The following is an 18,123-nucleotide window of genomic DNA, read 5'->3' on the forward strand; positions in this document are numbered from 1 at the left end:
TTAGAGGCTGGAAGTTTCTGGCTATTGTGTTTGCAACATAGTAAACGTTCTTCTGGAGGATGCTGCTGGCAATGATGGTGCCTCGCCTGTCAGGTCTCCTCAGTCTCTAGGCATACAGGTCTCTTAGCTTAGAACCCCAAACATAGCCCTTCCTTCTTACATCTCAGGGCCTGTGTCCCCACTCCCATCAGAGTGCTTCCCAGCCAAGATTCATTTATTCTGCTCCAGTGAGCTTTGCGGTGTCTTATGATGCTCTGTGCACTTGGTAAATTTGCTTGAGGAATGGAGAATTAGAGACTGAGTCTCCCTTCCATGCGTGGAAGACACAGGACAATGTCTTCGTGTGGCAGTAACTGAGAAAGTATGCAAGGGACGGGGCATCGGTTTGTTAGAACCCTACACGACTGCGAAAAATGAGTAGCCAGGAGACTGCTTACTGTCGCGGAGAAGTCACGTTGCATCGTTTAGACAAAAGCAGCCTACTGGACAGTGTGCTTGATGTGGTTTCATCTTGTTTGACTGCAGTGACTAGTGTACACAGACATTCAGAAGAAAAGATGAGCACAGACAGACATTGTTAACCGGGGTGGTTTCTGGCAGGTGGAATTCCCACAGTTTCCCTGTGCATTCTCTGTCTCTGAGGCCTCTTGCTGATGATTGCCTATTATATACATAATATTTATTTAATCTATTTATACATTTATATTATATATTATATAATTGTAACATATTATATATTATATAATTATATAACATATATATTTGACTTAAATATATATAAATTCAACACCAAACAAATGGTATGGTTTTAAATGTGATGCCTTACCCCTGGGATTAGTGAGCGTGGCTTCTGTGGCTTTCCCGCCATCTCCGCAGCGAGTGTCATCAAAGGGGAGACACTGGTCCCCAGTCCCCGCCACCACCTCAGAGTTCTTGACCAGGTCCTTCACCACTGTGGTGGACTTGATCCTGAAGACCCGCCGGCTGTTGGTGTCAGACAGGAAGACAGCCCCGCTCATGGGGTCTGTAGCCAGGTAGTATTTGTGTGCTGGGCTGTGACTGCAAGAGAAGGCAGGGCTAGGGTGAGCGCTTTTCCTCTCGCCATTGTTAGCTAGAAATGTACAACACAACTATGGCCATACCACCCTGAGAGTGCCGGATCTCATTTGACCTCAGAAACTAAGAAGGGTTGGGCCCGCTTAGTACTTAGATGGTGGATCTATGACATGAACCCCCAACCAATTTGATTCTAAGCAAGATGCTCTTACAAGGATGCTGTCTTTATTGTTGGTTACCTAAGAGCTCCACCTAATGATCCCACCCCCTTCAGTTACTAATGTAAAATCTCTTGCCTGGCCTGGGGACATGGCTCAGTTGGTAAAGTGCTTGCCTGGCAAGTACCAGGACTTGAGTTCAGTACCCAGAACCCACGTTAGAAAACAATAATCCAGCTGTGGGAACATGTCCTAGTAATCACAGTGTGTAGGAGGCAGAGGCAGGTGACTCCTGGGCTCAGTGGCCAGCTAGCCTGCACTCCCTGGTGAGCTCTAGGCCAATGACAGACTGACTCAACAAAGAGAAGATTCTACCACCCAAGCTTGTCCTTTGGTTTCTACATGCATGTACATATATCTGATGCCTACCTGCACATACATGTGCCCTCACACCATGCATTCATGCATACATATACCAAAAAAAACCTCATCAAGCCTCTTGATGGTTAATGCCTCTATCAAATACTGAGCTCATGCTTCCATTTCTTTTTCTCTTTTATGTGTATTTGTGTTTTGCCTACATGGATGCATGTCAACCACATGTGTGCAGTGCCCACAGAAGCCATAAGAGGGTATCAGATCCCCAGGAACGCAAGTCACAGACTGCTACGAGCTGCCATGTGGGAGCTGGAAATTGAACCCAGCCCTCTAGAAGCACAGAAGGATTCTTAATAACTGAGCCATTCCTCTAGTCCCGGCACGTTTTCTTAAAAAGATTATCAATAAAGTTTTTCACAGGAGATGGCTCATTCAAGATAGGAACATGCAGGTGGGTGGCTTTAAACAATAACCCAAGAATTTAAAACAAACCTTTCTCTATAAGATTTTTTTTATTTTTATTTTTTATTTTTTTGATTTTGTTTTTTGAGACAGGGTCTCTCTGTAGCTTTGGAGCCTGTCCTGTCCTGGAACTAGCTCTAGTCGACCAGGCTGGCCTTGAACTCACAGAGATCTGCCTGCCTCTGCCTCCTGAATGCTTGGCATTAAAGGCGTGCACCACCACAGCCCGGATTCTCTCTAAGTTTTTAACAACAACTTCCAGTTCCATCTTGGGACCAACAGATAAGACACTGGCTAGACCTGCCTCCTGCCAGTGTCCAACCCATTTCTTGTTGCTCCCCATGATGGACTTAATTGCGAGCCCAGGTGTCTCCCCCACTGCAGTCAGCCATAAATGGGATGCAGGATCAGTTTCTAATCTGCAGGGAACTTCGGGAAAAAGAAACAGAGCAGGAGTGGAGCTGCTGGGGGTCCTGTTTCTGGAAGAAAGTCACAAAGACTGGACTCTGGTAACAGGAAAGCCGGACCATGCCGAAACACGAAAGGGGCGCGGCAGTGTAGCCTGAGGCTGGGGAAAGTGTTCAGGGTACAAAACTAGCTCAGTCTCCATTCTAGGGGGGCTCTGAAACTTGGCTGTGTCATGCGGTCCCTGGACCTCCGACTTCCTTCAGCTACAAGATGGGAGTGTTAGTGCTTGCTTACAGACTGAGAACATTCAAATGTGCAGCGTGCCGCAAAGCACACAGGAGATGACTTAGGTAGGCTTCTCCCATAGGCCTAGATCCTGCTGCTCAGTAGCCCCGATTACAGCTTCCTTCAAGCCTAGAATGCATGGGTTCTGGGCTTGCCACGGGTAGTGCACTGTGACGTCAGCTTTTAGCTCTTTTGTGTGGTCTAATTACTCACGGGTCCCTCAAACTACATCTCAATATTGTACATTTACCAAGCAGAGAGATTAATCCTGGGTCCTTTGGGAAAACTTTTCATTTTACAAACTGGTTCTCTTACCATTTTCTTCCCGAGTTCCACTAATAAGACAGGCTGTTTTCGGAGGCATTTCCTCTCCAGGCCCACACTATTCTCCCATTGCCTCTTTGTGAATGAGGGCAGCATCCTCTTCCTGCCCAGGTCTTCTTTAGACCTTTCTTTTTTCTGATTTGACCAACATCCCACCAGTTCATTACCATGTCTCATCGTGCATGACTCTCCTCTCATCTGTCAGAGGAAGCACGGGTCTCCAAACCTGATGCGCCTCAGGCTTCTCTCACAGACATTTCATACTAGGAACACCCTACACCATACTAGGAACACCCTACACCATACTGGGAACACCCCACACCATACTAGGAACACCCTACACCATACTGGGAACACCCCATACCATACTAGGAACACCCTACACCATACTAGGAACACCCTACACCATACTAGGAACACCCTACACCATACTAGGAACACCCACACCAGTGTGTCTGACCCTGCCCGCACCCACTCTTCTTTGCCACTAACTCTCCAGGTGCCCACTCAGGGACCTTTTCTGGCAAATTTCCCTGGCCATTTTCTCGTGTGCCCTAGGGTTCATGCTAATTAATATTTCACATGAAACATGAGTCCACGGCTATTTATACGTCTTCCATTCTACCTATCAGTGCTCAAAGGGGAAATGGCCAGAGGTTTATTCTCTTCTGCAGTCCCAGTGCTCGACACGCAGCTTCCCAGCACTCGGAGCAGCTGGTCTTCAGTAGATGGCATGGCTGTGTCCGGCTTATTGAGGTGGTATTTGCATCGAAATCAATAAGATTTCCTTTTACCTTCCGTGGGGTTGGTGAAATAGCCCAGACATCCTGTTTATCTTGAGATGTCCCCCTGGGACTTAGAAGGTGGCACAGAATTAATCTTCCCAGACAACCCTGATCTTGGCTTAATAAAAACGCAGTGACCTTAGATCCTGCTTTGTCACACTGGAGCAGCCTGGGCTCCCAGCTTCCCTATGACAGCCAGGAGGCAGGGGGACTACTTCATTTTTGTGTGCATCACTCTCGATAAACGGCCACTATCGACCCTGGCAGGAAGGGGACCCTGAGGGAGGCTGGTGGAGGCCCTGTCCACTTAGATTCGCCCCTTGAGCTTCCAGTTCACATGGCCCTGCAGTCCTGGAGAAGTGTCACCTGTGTGGAGCTTCTCAAATGGTTGAATTCTGGGAGAAGGTGGCCTTGGCAGGATTATTTCAGAGTCTATAAAAGCTATGGCTGCGTTATTTATGCTTATTTGGTGGTCATCATAGAAGAAAATGCTTGCTCTGGATGGAGACGGTTAAGGTTTAACTGGGACAAGTCAATAAAATGTTGTGTCTCCTTCAGCTGACCAATGGTCATGTCTCTGCTCTGCCCACACACTGGCCTTTAGAGACATACATACATACATACATATATACATGCATATATACAGACATACATACACACAGCTACACATGCATAGACACACACAGACACAGAGACACAGACACACACACATAGACAGACAGACAGACAGACACACACACACACACATACAAACACACATGATGGCTGTTTGTTTTGAGGCAGGGGCTCATTTATCCCAGGCTGAACATCAAATTCATCACATAAATAAGGATATCCCCGAACTTGGCATTGTCCTGCCCTGCCTCCCAAGTGCTAGGATTATAGCTGTATATCCCCAAACTGGCTTTATTTGGTGCTGGGGTTAAAACCCAGGGCTTTGTGTGAGCACTCTCCCAACTGAACTACCTCCCTAGCTCCACATTTCTTCCTCACGCCAGCCGGCACTGGTACCTACACCGTGTCTGTGGCTCCCACCAGGCCTTCCCTGAGACCACAGCTCCAGCAGCCTGTGGAGCAGAGCTGGGGAGCTGATCACATGTGTGGAGGGCTAGCTTTGGATTGCACAGAAACTCTGTGCAGGGGTGACTTGAGCTAGCGTTCTTGCTGACAGACTTGGCAGGCCACCTTGGGAGGAGGCATACCTTCTCTATCAGTAGAATGCCCTGCCAAGAGTCAGCCTTGAGTACACAGATGTGCACTGTAGGTCAAAGGCTATGATTAGGTTGTGGTTTTTCTCCTAATGAAGTGTTTTTGCACATTATATAACGGCAAAAGTTATTCCCATAACAGGCTTTTTGTTTAGAATAACTAGGGCACAAAGCTCTTGAAATAATTTGTAACAAAGTTGTTAGTTTCTGTAACTATTTCAAGCATTCTGGGAACCTAGCTTGGAATGTGATTTGAGTATTATAAAAGAGCACTGGCTTTGCAATAAAATATGCAGTTGTATCTCCTACTCTGCATCCCCTGTGTCCTGATCTCTGCGGCACTACCCAGGGTCATCCATAACCGAGGTAGTTGGGGGAAGGTCCCCACCACACATGGATTGGGATGTGTCTGACATGGAAGAACAAGATGTGTCCTAGCCTCTGTGCCTGCACTTGATACACATGGCCTCAGCACCTCCCCATAACTATCACATTATGTAGGGACTGTCTTCTTACATTTCAGAACTCTGAGATGGACAGAGATGAAGTCCTGGACCAGGACCTCAAACTGCAGAGTGAATTTCCATCTTTACCTGCCTGGCTCCACAATCTGTGCTTTCCCCATGCGGCTGCTGAGGCTCCTGAGCGCATCAGTGCTGTGCCCTAAGAGCCCGAGGATCTGCTGCGAGCCATCCAATCCTTGAAAGCATGTGATGGGAGAAAGCTCACCCCACGACCTGTGCTCCATTCCTGGACCCCCACTTCTCTGTAATAGCACACCGCAGCCTCATGTTTCCACTACAGTTAGCGCAGACCTTGCTTCTAGTGTCTGTAGCACCTTTACAGGCTCTTCTCTGCTGAGCTGTCTGTCTGTCTCCTCAATAAAACCTTGAACTTGGGACTGGAGAAATGATTGAGCAGTTAAGGACACTGGCAATTTTCCAGAGGACCTGCGTTCAGTTCCCAGCACTCCCATGGTGGCTCACAGCCATCTGTAACTGCAGTCCTGTTGTATCTAGAGCTCTCTCTAACCTCCAAAATCATTTGATATACAGATATATACAGGCAAAAATCCATATATAAAAGCCATTGCCACCGCCACCACCTCTGCCACTGCCACCACCTTCTTGAACTCCTCTGGGATAGGCACTGATTTAAAGTCCTATAATGACTGTGAATGCACAGATTCAGGGGAATTGTTCTGGACAGTTCTGCTGAATTTATGTGTGGATAAATGAATGAATGAATGAATTTAGCCTCATTGCTGGCATATTCACAGGAAACATCCATTGCTAGTGATCTTTGATTGATTGTCCTATACATCAGAATCACCTATTAGAAGTAGCCTGAACCACAGTGCCTGTAGGGTCTCTTCAGTTGAGCCCTAGGCACAGTGAGACTTAGGAATCAAGCAGAGCTTCTCAAACTGCAATGTGTTTAGGAAGATATTATTAAAATACAGATTTCAGTTCCATAGTGCAGAACTTGCATTCCTGACAGTTCCTGAGCACACCAGTGCTGCATTCTAATGGACTCGAGATCTGCTGCAAGCCATGCAAGCCTTGAAGGCGTGTGCTGGGAGATTATCTCATTGCAGAGGCCCCAGGCCCAGGCCCACGGACAGGGAACATTTTTAGACTCTGCAGACTGTGTCTGACCCAGTTTTGATGTCCAGGACCCTGAGCAGGGCCAGGCACAGAGCTGGATCGCAGCCTTGCTCCATAGCTGACTACAGGGAACTCCAAGGTCTCATGTTATCTTCTAGCTCTGGGAACATAACCTTGGCTGTGTTAGCATTTCTGAAGTCAGTGAGCTGAAGTCAAGCTCCTCTTTACCTTCTTTGGGAAGAAGTAGGGAAGTTCTTGGTAGAGACTGGGAAGTTGGGAGTCTCTTGTGACCAAAGATACCTTGTCCCTACTTCTGAGGGAGAAAAACGTCCTTTGGTCCCAGAGTAAAACGTCCTTTGAGCAAGGGAACCTTAGTAAACCACTCTGGATGCAGCCCTGACAGAAACTAGTTCAATTTTTCCCACCAGTAGGCAGACGTGAGTGCTTGAGCCAAATAGGCAAAGGTTCAAACACTGACGTTTGCTTGGGTAGACTGCATCGCCACTCTTAGACTCTGTTTATATCTGAGAAATGAGGGTGATCAATCCACTTCCAAGGATTATTGGAATTACATAGGAATATAAACCTCCCCATATAGTGTCTGTTATGTTAAAAACTGAGATAAATAAATAAATGGCGACTGTTTGTTTTTGTCTTTGAGACAGGGTCATATATTTCGGGGGACCTAGAACCCAATGTGTAGCCAAGAATGGTCTTGAACTTCTGGTCCTTCTCCCGTCTCCCAAGGGCTGGGGTTAGAGGCCTGGATCACCATGCTCGTTTCTGTGAGGCCTGGGATTGAACCCAGGAATTCAAGAAATACTAACCAAGTGCTCTACTATCTAAGTTATGTCCCCAGCCCCAAATGGCAGCTTTTAAGAAAATCTGGAAACGCCGAGAAGTCTCTAGAATATTTGTGTTGGTACATAATAGAGAAGCTACATCTCCTTGACATAATGCTGTCCTGCCAATCTATTTTCCACAACAGTTAGGGGCTTCTTTGTGTTAGTACTATATGTGTCGCTTGGTTTGAGGGAGATTATATTCATGTGTACTTCTAAGAACAAACTTCTGACAGTTTTCCTGACCCCGGGGAAGAAATCATGGAAGAGATAAGGATGCTTATTTCCTGAACAGATCCACAGCACAGATGCTGAGGGGCTATGGCTACTGGGAGTGCCCACGACAGCAGAGGGCATGAGGTTAAAAGACAGAGAAAAGTCTATCCTGGGGGTACACACACAGGCCAAGGTTCCCTTGGAGCCAAATGCTGTTACTGGAAGAAAGAGAAGCAGCGATGAAGGAGATAAAACTTCTAAAACTTCTTTAATCTATCCAATATCCAGTAGAGAAAACTGGAGTGATATTTCATTTGTATTAATTAATAAATGAAGCTTGCCTGAAGTTCAGAGAGTAAAACAGCCACACTGATCAGTCTTACAGACCAGGCAGTAGTGACACAGACCTTTAATCCCAGTAGCCACACTAGTTTGCCATAGACACTGGGCAGTAGTGGTGAACGCCCTTAATCCCAGCACTAGAGAGGAATATAAAACGGGAGGAGACAGCTCTCAGTCACAGTCTCATTCTCAGATTCCTGGAGGCAGGATCGCCATTTTAGACTGAGGTAGAGGTAAGAGCCAGTGGCTGGCTGCTTTACTTTCCTGGCCTTCAGATTGAACCCCAATGTCTGTCTCTGGATTTTTATTAATCGAGCTACAGGGGACACCGAGGCTGAGAGAAAAAGGGATTTGCTAATAGTGAGATACCAGTCCAAAAAAAAAAATCACAGTTGGAATCCAGGTTTCCTTATTATCTTAGGAAAGTGGCTGGCAATGGGCAAGCCCCCTTTCTACTCTGGTTCCACTGTGGTTCACTACGGAGACAGATTTTTCTCACCTGAGAAAACAACGGGTGGAAAGAAGACAGGCCCTGTTTTTGACCCTGTATCATGGCTAGATCAAAAGATCACTGAAGGAGTCGGAGAGATGGTTCAGCAGTAAAGAACACTTTCTGCTCCCCCAGAGGACCCAGGTGCAGTTCACATCACCCACACGGCAGCTCACAGCTGTCTGTAACTCCGGGATTCGACACCCTTGCACAGACATACAAATAGGCAAAATACCAATGCACATTCATTAAAAAAAATCACTGAACGTCAGAAGTATGCACGCCCATGCATATACGTGTGCAGGATACACCCCCACACAGGGACAGTCACAACTTTTCCAACTGATAGGTGACGTGAACAGCAACCAGGAAGGCTGACTGATCAGTGAATGCCACATAGCACAAGGCTTCTCAGCTGAGTCTGCCAGTACCACAGGCATGCCCCAGAGAGATGTCACCATGGACTGAATGGTTCAATGTTAAATGCCGGGTTTTAACGTAAGATACACATGAAGGGTACCTCTGCAATATAGAAATTGAGAGGACAGACCAATGAACAGTTCAGTATCATCCATTCGAAGCTCACTGGGCATTGGCTTCAGTGTGAACACAGGCTACTTCTGCACTGGGAAGGGCATGTTTCCCACTGCTGATAGTGTGAACCAGGAAAGAGCTATGTTTCCACGGTTACTCGGGCTGCCATGACTTAAGAGTTTAAGATTTGACCATGGTTGTTGTTCTTAGCTTTTACTTTTGGTCCTGATTTCTGCTGAATTTGTCTTCTTATATGTGTCCTTGGTTGTAAGAGGACTAATTTCCTTTATGGGGAACAATGGAGACATCTTATCATCATGATTATCTTAATTATGGTAAATTGTAGTATGCTAATTACATAGCCAGTGTATAGAGACTGTAACAGTTATTAAAACTACTAGTAACATTTTTCCATAGTAATTTCTGGAACTTCTTTCTGGGCCTGAAAATGCTGACTAGTTTGAAGAGTTCCTTTTTTGTTCCCTAGAATAATTTTTAATAACCATAAGATAAAAATAATGAGAGATGAAGCAATTATTTCAGGGTCATATTACTGGGAAACGTCACTAACCTTGCTGGTAAACTGGCTATAATCACAGATGTCGACCACACAGGGTGGCTTGGATAGAAGATGGTATCCAAGCGCATTGTCTAACTCTCTGTTATGCAGTAAATAATCTACGCATATGAATTATTACTTAAAATATATGCACATACACACATTCCTACTCACATATAGTTATATAGAGAGGTAAATTTAATAAGGACTGGTAGTTCAGGCTTTGTCTGCCTCATCATTCTCCCAAACAGCCTTCTTTTATCCCAGCCTAGGACCATCCCACACACCATCTGAGTCTTATGTAGACACCTGAGAGTCTCCCCTGTGGCTGCGCAAAATATAGCTCTGTCTACTCATGGTCAGTTATCAAATACACATGGACACAGCTCTGTGTGAGGACTGTCCCCTGCATGAGTCACTGTGATGTCCTGCCCGGAAGAGCCTCTGGAAGGGGTCGCTGGCATTGCCAGTGCTCTGACTCTGATATCTAGAATCTGTCTGCTTTCATAGTCTTCCCCTCCATAAGACGGTCTTGGCACTTCCCACCACGGTCACTGAACAATAGGGGCTGTGCTGTTCTAAGGGCTGATCAGGCTGTGGCTCTCAAGTTCTTCCCCGTTTCTCCAGTCTGTCACATCTATAGGCTGCAGGAGGAGTGCTTCACTCTGCCACAGGTTGAAGGAGTTCAGATCTTCATCCTCCTACCCCACTACCCCACCATGATTAGTGGGGTGTTGTGGTTGCAACCGATTATCCCCTATCAGCTTCTAACCACACAGGGTTCCTTTGCCCTTGAGCCGCCTGGGATTGACAAGCGGGGCTTACCATACAGCATGCAATACAGCAAGACAGGGGAGAGGCAGGAAATTCTCCATTGGTTGGCTTACCTATGTCTGAAATCTTTATTTCTGACAGAAGACAGGAGAGCAGGGAATAGAAGAGAGAAGGAGGTGTTAGCAGCAGGGTTAGATGCATTATTAGCAGCTGAAAACTTGACAGCAATGCTACTGTACAACACGGTAATAAATAAAGACTTAGCGGCCATGACACTGATACATTTTATATTGGATACTCTGTCAGTGAGATCACTTACAAACAGCTACACATCAGGGAAGGGCCCCGGCTCCACCCCTCTACCGGCATCCTACTGCTGGCTTTGGGAAGAGCATAGGCCTGTTACAGTGTTTCTGTCTTAGCAGGGGCTCAGGCCACATAGGGACAGTGGATTCTTTTCCCTGGACGGACACACACCCAGAGATACACAGTCTTGCTGCTCCAGGTCTCTGCAAGGTATGCTTCCCTATGGAAGCTTTAGAAACGTGGCGAGCCTACTCAAAATATGTCATGGGGTTAGAGAATGAGTTCAGCTAGGTAGGGGGTGACCCAGAGAAAAAGGTCCATCAGGAAGAGACAAGAGGAAGATGCTTGTATGACCCCATACTGAGTTTTTTTTCCTAAGCTCACTTATTCCTTCTTTCCCTTCTTGCAGTCTGGCGTGATCCTCAGCAGTGGTGGGAGGGAGGGAAAACAGGCGGTCTTGTTTGAAGGATACAAAAACGGGAGGCCTCCTTTGACATGTGAGCTGCAGAATGAGATTCATTCAGCAGGGTAGAGCTTTATAAGACGGAACACCTCGCATTGTGCCAGCTGACCACTCTTTGGTCGGGCAGGGCTGGGTAGTGATCTTCTAAGCTTGGATTTGCCATTTTAGATGTTGGACTTTGGACACATACTTTAAATTCCCCGTGCCTGCTTTTCGTTAACTGCCAAAGGGTGATAATAGTTCGTACTTTCCAGAACTCCTGCACTGGTGACCAGTGGGACTCTATCTGTCCATCCGTACTCTTTGGAGGACATGCTTCCATCTCAAGCATGCTTTGCTCATGTGGTTCCAAACCAGGATAGAGGTGGATTTTTTTTTTTTTGCCCCAAGATAGCTGTGAAAAACAAACTTCCTGCAATTTCTTTTGGAATTGAGAGTGGGACTCCCCTGTCTCTGAAGTGTGGCTTCTCTCTAACGATAGAGCCCCCCCCACCCCCGCCCCAGAGCAGGGCTTTGGTTCCAAAGAGACCTGGTTTATGTATGTTGTTGGATATTTGATCATGCTGTGAATACTGACTTTGCATTTGTGTTAATTAAATAAAATCAACCTTAGTTCAGAGGGCAGAGACAGCAACTAGTTGAATGGAATTAGCCATAGAGAATCTGGAGGAACGAGGAATACGGCTAGAGAGATACATAGGAAAGAGTAGGGCGGGGCCATGGAGGTTTGAGCTTCTTTTTGGTTTGGGATGAGCAGAGAGGTTCTTCTCTTGCTGGGTCTCTGGCCAAAAAGGAAGGCCAGCTGGTTGCTTCTCAGCCCCTCTGATCTAGCAGGCTTTCACCCCCACACCTGACTTACAAAGCTCTTGTTGGCAAATAGAACAACAGAGACTTAGTTTAAACCTACATATCTCAGCCAGGGCCAAGCTGAGGCAGCGGGACCAGAAGTCCCTTCAGGCAGCGGCCTGGGTGGCCAGTAGGGCACTGACTGCGGAGGGCCATGGGGCCCGCAGAAGGTAATTAAAATATTAGTAGACTCTCGTGTAGCCACTAAGCCGACAGAAAGGTATCATAGGGACTTGGGAAAAACGCAAAGTCCAGCTGCTCTCCAGGTGGACATAGGGTCTCAGTGCTCCATCACTCATGGTCAGGGCTGAGAGTCTGGGGGCTCTGCTGCCCCTAAGGAGCAGTCAGGCCCAACCTGCATCAGCCTCGGGCCTTACTTCACCTCAGCCCTGGACAGACAGAGCTAACCACTTCTGAGGAACACTAAGGGACCGGGACCAAATGTGGTGACTTTTGCTTGCTGTTCATCCTCGGTTCTTAGAAGATGACGCTTGTAGCCCATTCTATCAGGTAAGCACAGAAAGAGGGGACAGTGGCTTCAAGGGGACTAACTTTCGGCTGTCAGCAGCCTTTCACGTCATCTGGATGTGAAGGACAACTCACCGTGTCTTTATCTCAGAGCACAGGGGAGGTAGCGCCTGACAGAGCTGGAAAGTGAAAAGCCTCCCTAGCCCATAGGTGTGGTTCTGTCATGGCCTCCTTCTCTGGTCCCCATAGGGAAGGCTGTTGGCCAGGGACACTGCCAGGAATCACGGGGAGGGCTCCCCCTTCCATACCTCATCTCCAGGATGTTGGTGACATTTCCAGATGGGAAGATTCTGCGGATGTAATTGAAGTCTCCCACATAGAGACTTCCATCAGAGCCGCAGGCGAGGGCCACAGGGGCCAGGAGCTTGTTGCCATCAGCAAGACCATTGCAGCTGGGGCAGGAGATGCTCCTCCTACGTCCATTGCCCATGACGCTGCCGATGACCGGCGGCTGCTGGGACACGAACTGGTTCTCTCCATTCCCTTTGTGTAGGATGCCTGGGACAAGGAAAGGAGGCCAGTGTTAATGAGGGGACAGGGACTGGGTCCCTCTTCCTTGGGTTGGTCAATGTTATCGTGACTTCTACAAAGTATAGGAGGGAGGCCTTGTCCAGGCTTGTCTTACCATAGTGAAACCCAGGGGGAGCTGAGAGGCTCCACGGTTTACCTACCGGATTCTCACCCTAGGCCTATGAGACTGTACAGTTACCATTGCTGCGATGGACGGAACAGACCAGTAATTTAGCCAAGGCCCCACGGACAAGAAGTGGGCAGGCCCAGACTCTCTCTCTTTCTCTCCTTCCCCCTCTCTGCATGCGCGTGTATGTGCATGTGCGTGAGTACATGTGTAAATGTGTGCAGGTATATGCCGGTGCACTTGGAGGCCACAGGACAAATTCTGTCACCCTTGCTCAGGTGCTACCCTCCTAGTCATTTGGTGCAGGGCCTCTCATATCCTGGAACTTGCCAAGTAGACTAGGCAGGTCAGGGATCCCCAGTGAGCCCATCTCCTCCTCTCTAGGGTTTGAATGGCAAGCATATCCTATCATGCCCGGCATTTTAAAAGATAGACTTTCTGTATATGAGTGTTTTGCCTACATGTATATACATGTACCACATGTGTGCCTGGTGTCTGAAGAGGCCAGAAGAGGGCACTGGATTCCCCAGAACTGAAGTTACAGGCGGCTGTGAGCCATTGTGTGGGCACGGGGAATTAAACCCAGGCCCCCTACAAAAGCATGTGATCCTAATGGCTGAGCCACCTTTCCAGTTCCCAGCCTTCTTCTGGCATTTTTTACTTGGGTTCTGGGGATGGAACTCAGGTCCCTGTGCTTGCAAGACCAACACTTTGTTGACTGAAGAGCTATCAGCCCCAGAACGCAGCTCTTGACCATTCCGGCTAACACATCTCTCTCAGGCTTCAACCACGTCTGTGTACCACAGTTTCTCAGGTACACAGGCCTCCTTTTCTCTCTTTCCACCAGTCTCGTTTCAAGTGTAGAGATTATGTCTCTGCCATTTCTGCATCCCCAGGGTCTACCATAGAATCTGTCACAGTGTGAATGCCAATAAATGTTTATAGAAATAAATGAAGAAAATGCAGACTCTGCTCACCAACACGGACCTGGTTTTGCCTAGTTTTGCAGTTTACAGGCTGATCCTATACCTTGTAGAGATCTCCAGGGTCTTCGCAACTCATCGTGCCCTGGAGCCTCAGTTTCCCCAACCAACCAAGTGGAAGGACTGACCTCCATGCCTGTCTTCTTCCTCACGCATCCACACTGTTTCTTCATTCTTAGCCATCCTTTATCATGTGTGTATTACCATGGCTTCCGGGTTGGACCCTGCCTGTGCTACACCTGTGTTCACGTCATGGTGTCTGACTGGGGCTGGGGTCACACAGGTCACAGGAATATCCTTCCTCAGTGTGACCTCTAGTTTTGCCCAAACTGTGTCCTTTATTGGATGGGTTTAAATTGTACATAGTCTAACCCATTGCTTTTCCAAGTCCAAGTTTGTGCCTTTTCAGGATTTTAGAAAATCCTTTCTTGAGATTTGAAAGTGGTTTATATTTTCTTCTATCAGTTTTTAAAGTACTTTAACATTTGAATGTTTAACAATATTTAAATTTATTTTGTATAGAATGTGGGGTGGGAGGGTAGCCTAGTTTTTCTATATACACTGCATCATGTTTTTTCAGTATTAATTCTGAAGCCTGACATCCAATGATATATGATGCTGCCTCTATAGAATATGAAGTTTGTATTTATACACATGGTGTATATGGCAGGCCTTCCAACTATCCACTGATGGCCCATTATGGTGGTTTGAATAGGTATGGCTCTCATAGACTCATGTGTTGGCAAACTTGACCTATATGGAGTGGCACTAAGAGGTGTGGTCACTGTGTGTGGGAGGGGCTTTGAGGTCTCATATGCTCAAGCTATGCCCTAGTGTGGCACCCAGTCTCCTTCTGCTGCCTGCAGATCAAGATGTAGCTCAACTCTCAACTCTTTTTCCAGTACCACGCCTACCTGCGTGCTGCCACGCTTCCTGCCATGATGATAATGGGCTAAACTTCTGAACCTGTAAGCCAGCTTTCCTTTGTAAGAGTTGCTGTGATCATGGTGTCTCTTCACAGAAATAAAACTTTAAGGAAGACACCCATCCACCCTTCCTTTCTTCTGTTGCTAACGTAACTTCGGACGTCTACCAGGAGCAGTCATGACCCCAGTCCTGGGGCAGCCTCATCACATGTGGCACATGAGTGTATATGCTGTTGGCATCGGCTGGGCAGCATCCCTACAATGGAAGGATCTGGCTCCTGGTCCTTTGCTTCCTCCTTGCTGATGGGAAGGTGGATGTTCGGGCTAAAGTAGTCACCTTGGACTGTGACCTTGGGGTAAAGGCCAGCGTGAACAAGGAAGGCTGAGGTGCCCAAGTTCCTGAGCCGGCAGCCCAGGATAACTGGCCTCCAGGGGCTTGCAGGTGAATGAGAAGCCAAGGTTAGCTTGATCGCTGTTCTGTTACTTTGGGATTTTGGATGCAGGGAGCCACACCTAGTTTTTGACCTGTCCCATCTTCATACACACACAATGTACTTTAACCCATCGGCTTCTCCATTGCCTTCTCTTTTTCCAGTAGCTTTAACCTTCACTTTGTGCCTAAACAAATACCCATCTACTTTTACATCTTCTAAGAGAAAGAGAGAGAGAGAGAGAGAGAGAGAGAGAGAGAGAGAGAGAGAACTAGCTTTGTCACATGAGAAAAACAAGGCATTTGAATCTAGTTTATTTTACTTAACACTGTTATCTTCGGTCCTATCCATTTCCCCGTAAATAATGTAATTTTATTCTTTGTTGTGGCTAAGTAAGACCCCGTTATCTAAGACACATTTTCTTTAGTTATTCATCTATTGAGGGACTGGTTCCGTAATGTGGCTATTGTAAACAGTATGGCAGTAACCGTGATACTTAGGGATCTCGATGGTGGGGTGAATTACATTCTTTGTGGGTATCTACCCATTTGGTTGTTCTGATTTTAGCTGTTTGAGGGCCTTCCATACTGATTTCTATAGTGGTAATAATCACTTACATTCCTGTCAGTAGGGTATAGAGGTTCCCTCCCTGTGTCCCCTCTACTAATGTTGTTTTCTTTTCTCCACTTTATTTAAAGTATTTAAAATGTAAGTATGTACTGGGTGTTGAGTCTATTCCCCGTCCCGCTACGCACCCCGCCCCTGCCTGCCAGGTTGATCTTCTGGATGCTGGCCACTCTGGCTGGGCTGAGGACTTTGACTGCGTTTGGATTTTCATGTGCTGACGGCCACGGATGTTAACAGTTCTTTCTCATATCTGCTGGCCATTTGTGCTTCTCCTCTGAAACCGTTCTGTTCACCATGATTTGTGGTGATCCTGGGTCAGTTCTGAACTCCCTGCTCTGCCCTGTGACTCTGTTTACCCGTTTCTCTACCAGCACACAACATGGCTCTGGATTTTCATTTTCTGACTTCACTGTGTGTCAAGCCTTTCTCTTTGCTCTTATTTTAAAGATTCAGAGGGATGTGAATGTCTTTTATTCTACATTCTGATTTAGTTTTTCAAGTTCTCCCTCTTAAACCTGCCATGGGATTGACAAGCATTCCCTTTAGTTTTAGAAGAGGCAGGAGACAAGCAACGTAGTTACCATGGCTCCTGTCAGTTCCCTCAAGGACACGTGTGACTGACATTTACTGTAGATCAAGCCTCAAGTCCTAAGTTTCTGACCCTGGGTTCCAGATGCTTGTGCCTGAGCCTGGGAAGTTCTTCCTTTGCTCTCTCTCTCGGCTCACGTTACAGCGGTCCTTCTCTGCAAGTCCTCTTCCTGGGAACTCAGTGCCTTGACTCCTGCCCTGCCCTCCTGGAAGATCTACTCCGTGACACCCCGGGCTAGTCCTAGATCCCCTGGGATGCTGCCCAGGGCTCCTCCCTCCATTGCTGCTTTGATGGCAATGAAGTACTTCTCCCATGCCTTGTCGGCATTTGCTGACAGCCTTCTGCATGATCACCTTGGTACCTATGTTATTCACCGTATGCCTTGTTTTAGGCTCTATGGGCTAGCGGAGAAGGTGCTGCCTCAGTTCAAGGGCTCCCACGGTTCCACTCACCGCTCTGGATGTTCAGGGCATGGTGCTTGTCCAGGCTCCAGCCCCCCAGTTTGGAGGCGTCGATTTCATAGCCCTGCAATACTGCCGTCCTTTTCTCCCATAGGATCAGATCTGGGCAGGATTCATATTCGTAACCCACGGAAACTGCAGGGACACAGGAGGAGAGGACACGAGTGAGCAGAGCCTCCACCCTGGCCCTCAGGCCAACAGGCAGGCAAGGCCTCAGATTGTCTTTCATGGAAGAGGAAAGAGAAGGACCATGCTTTGACTTGGGCACTAGAACCATGTGGAATTACCAACACAGTGATGCTGGCCCCTTAAAACCATTTTTTTTAAAAAAGAACAATTGTACATTATTAGGAAGACTTAAATGTGCCATGTGCCTTCACAGAACCCAAGTGAACTGATTTCTGGGGAAATAATCCTTTAAGATATTTTGTATGTGCTGTGGTGCTGTTCATATGTGTGTGCATGCATGTGTAGGCGTGTATGGAGACCACTTGGTGTTTACATGCATTTTGAGGATCCAAACTCTAGCCACCATGCTTGCGTTCCAAGTGTTTTTACTGTGGGCGCCATCTTCTCAGTCCGGATGCCATCTTTAATAAGGAAAGTACCCCATTAAGTCATCAGTGAGGTCTCATTTGTGGCAGTTGGTAATAGGAGGTGACACAGTATTTCCTCAGGTGAGACTCTAATCACGCCCAAGCCAGGGATATTACTCAGCCCCTGGACATCATGGTCCACGAAGACCACAGATGTCATAGGAAATGCTTAAAGGGCAGCGCTCAGTGGATTGTTCTTGGTCATCTGTGATTTTAAAAATTACAGTTCCCTAAGCTTGACTTCTGTGGAAGCCCAGGCAGCAGCCTTGGGAAAGCATCGGCGGAGATGGGCAAACCATCTT

General features: G+C 47.2%; 1 protein-coding gene across 1 annotated transcript in view; it reads right to left on the reverse strand.

The window, feature by feature from the left end:
- Tenm4 (teneurin transmembrane protein 4) overlaps window positions 1-18,123 on the reverse strand; it is a 699,176-nt gene that overhangs the window by 43,769 nt on the left and 637,284 nt on the right. The window contains 4 exon segments of the mRNA XM_087901469.1: window positions 827-1,059; window positions 10,542-10,562; window positions 12,820-13,069; window positions 17,217-17,360. Coding sequence (XP_087757595.1) covers window positions 827-1,059; window positions 10,542-10,562; window positions 12,820-13,069; window positions 17,217-17,360 — 648 coding nt within the window.

Source organism: Myodes glareolus, chromosome 24 (genome assembly GCF_982192425.1).
Source record: "Myodes glareolus chromosome 24, mMyoGla1.1, whole genome shotgun sequence".
NCBI lineage: Eukaryota > Metazoa > Chordata > Mammalia > Rodentia > Cricetidae > Myodes > Myodes glareolus.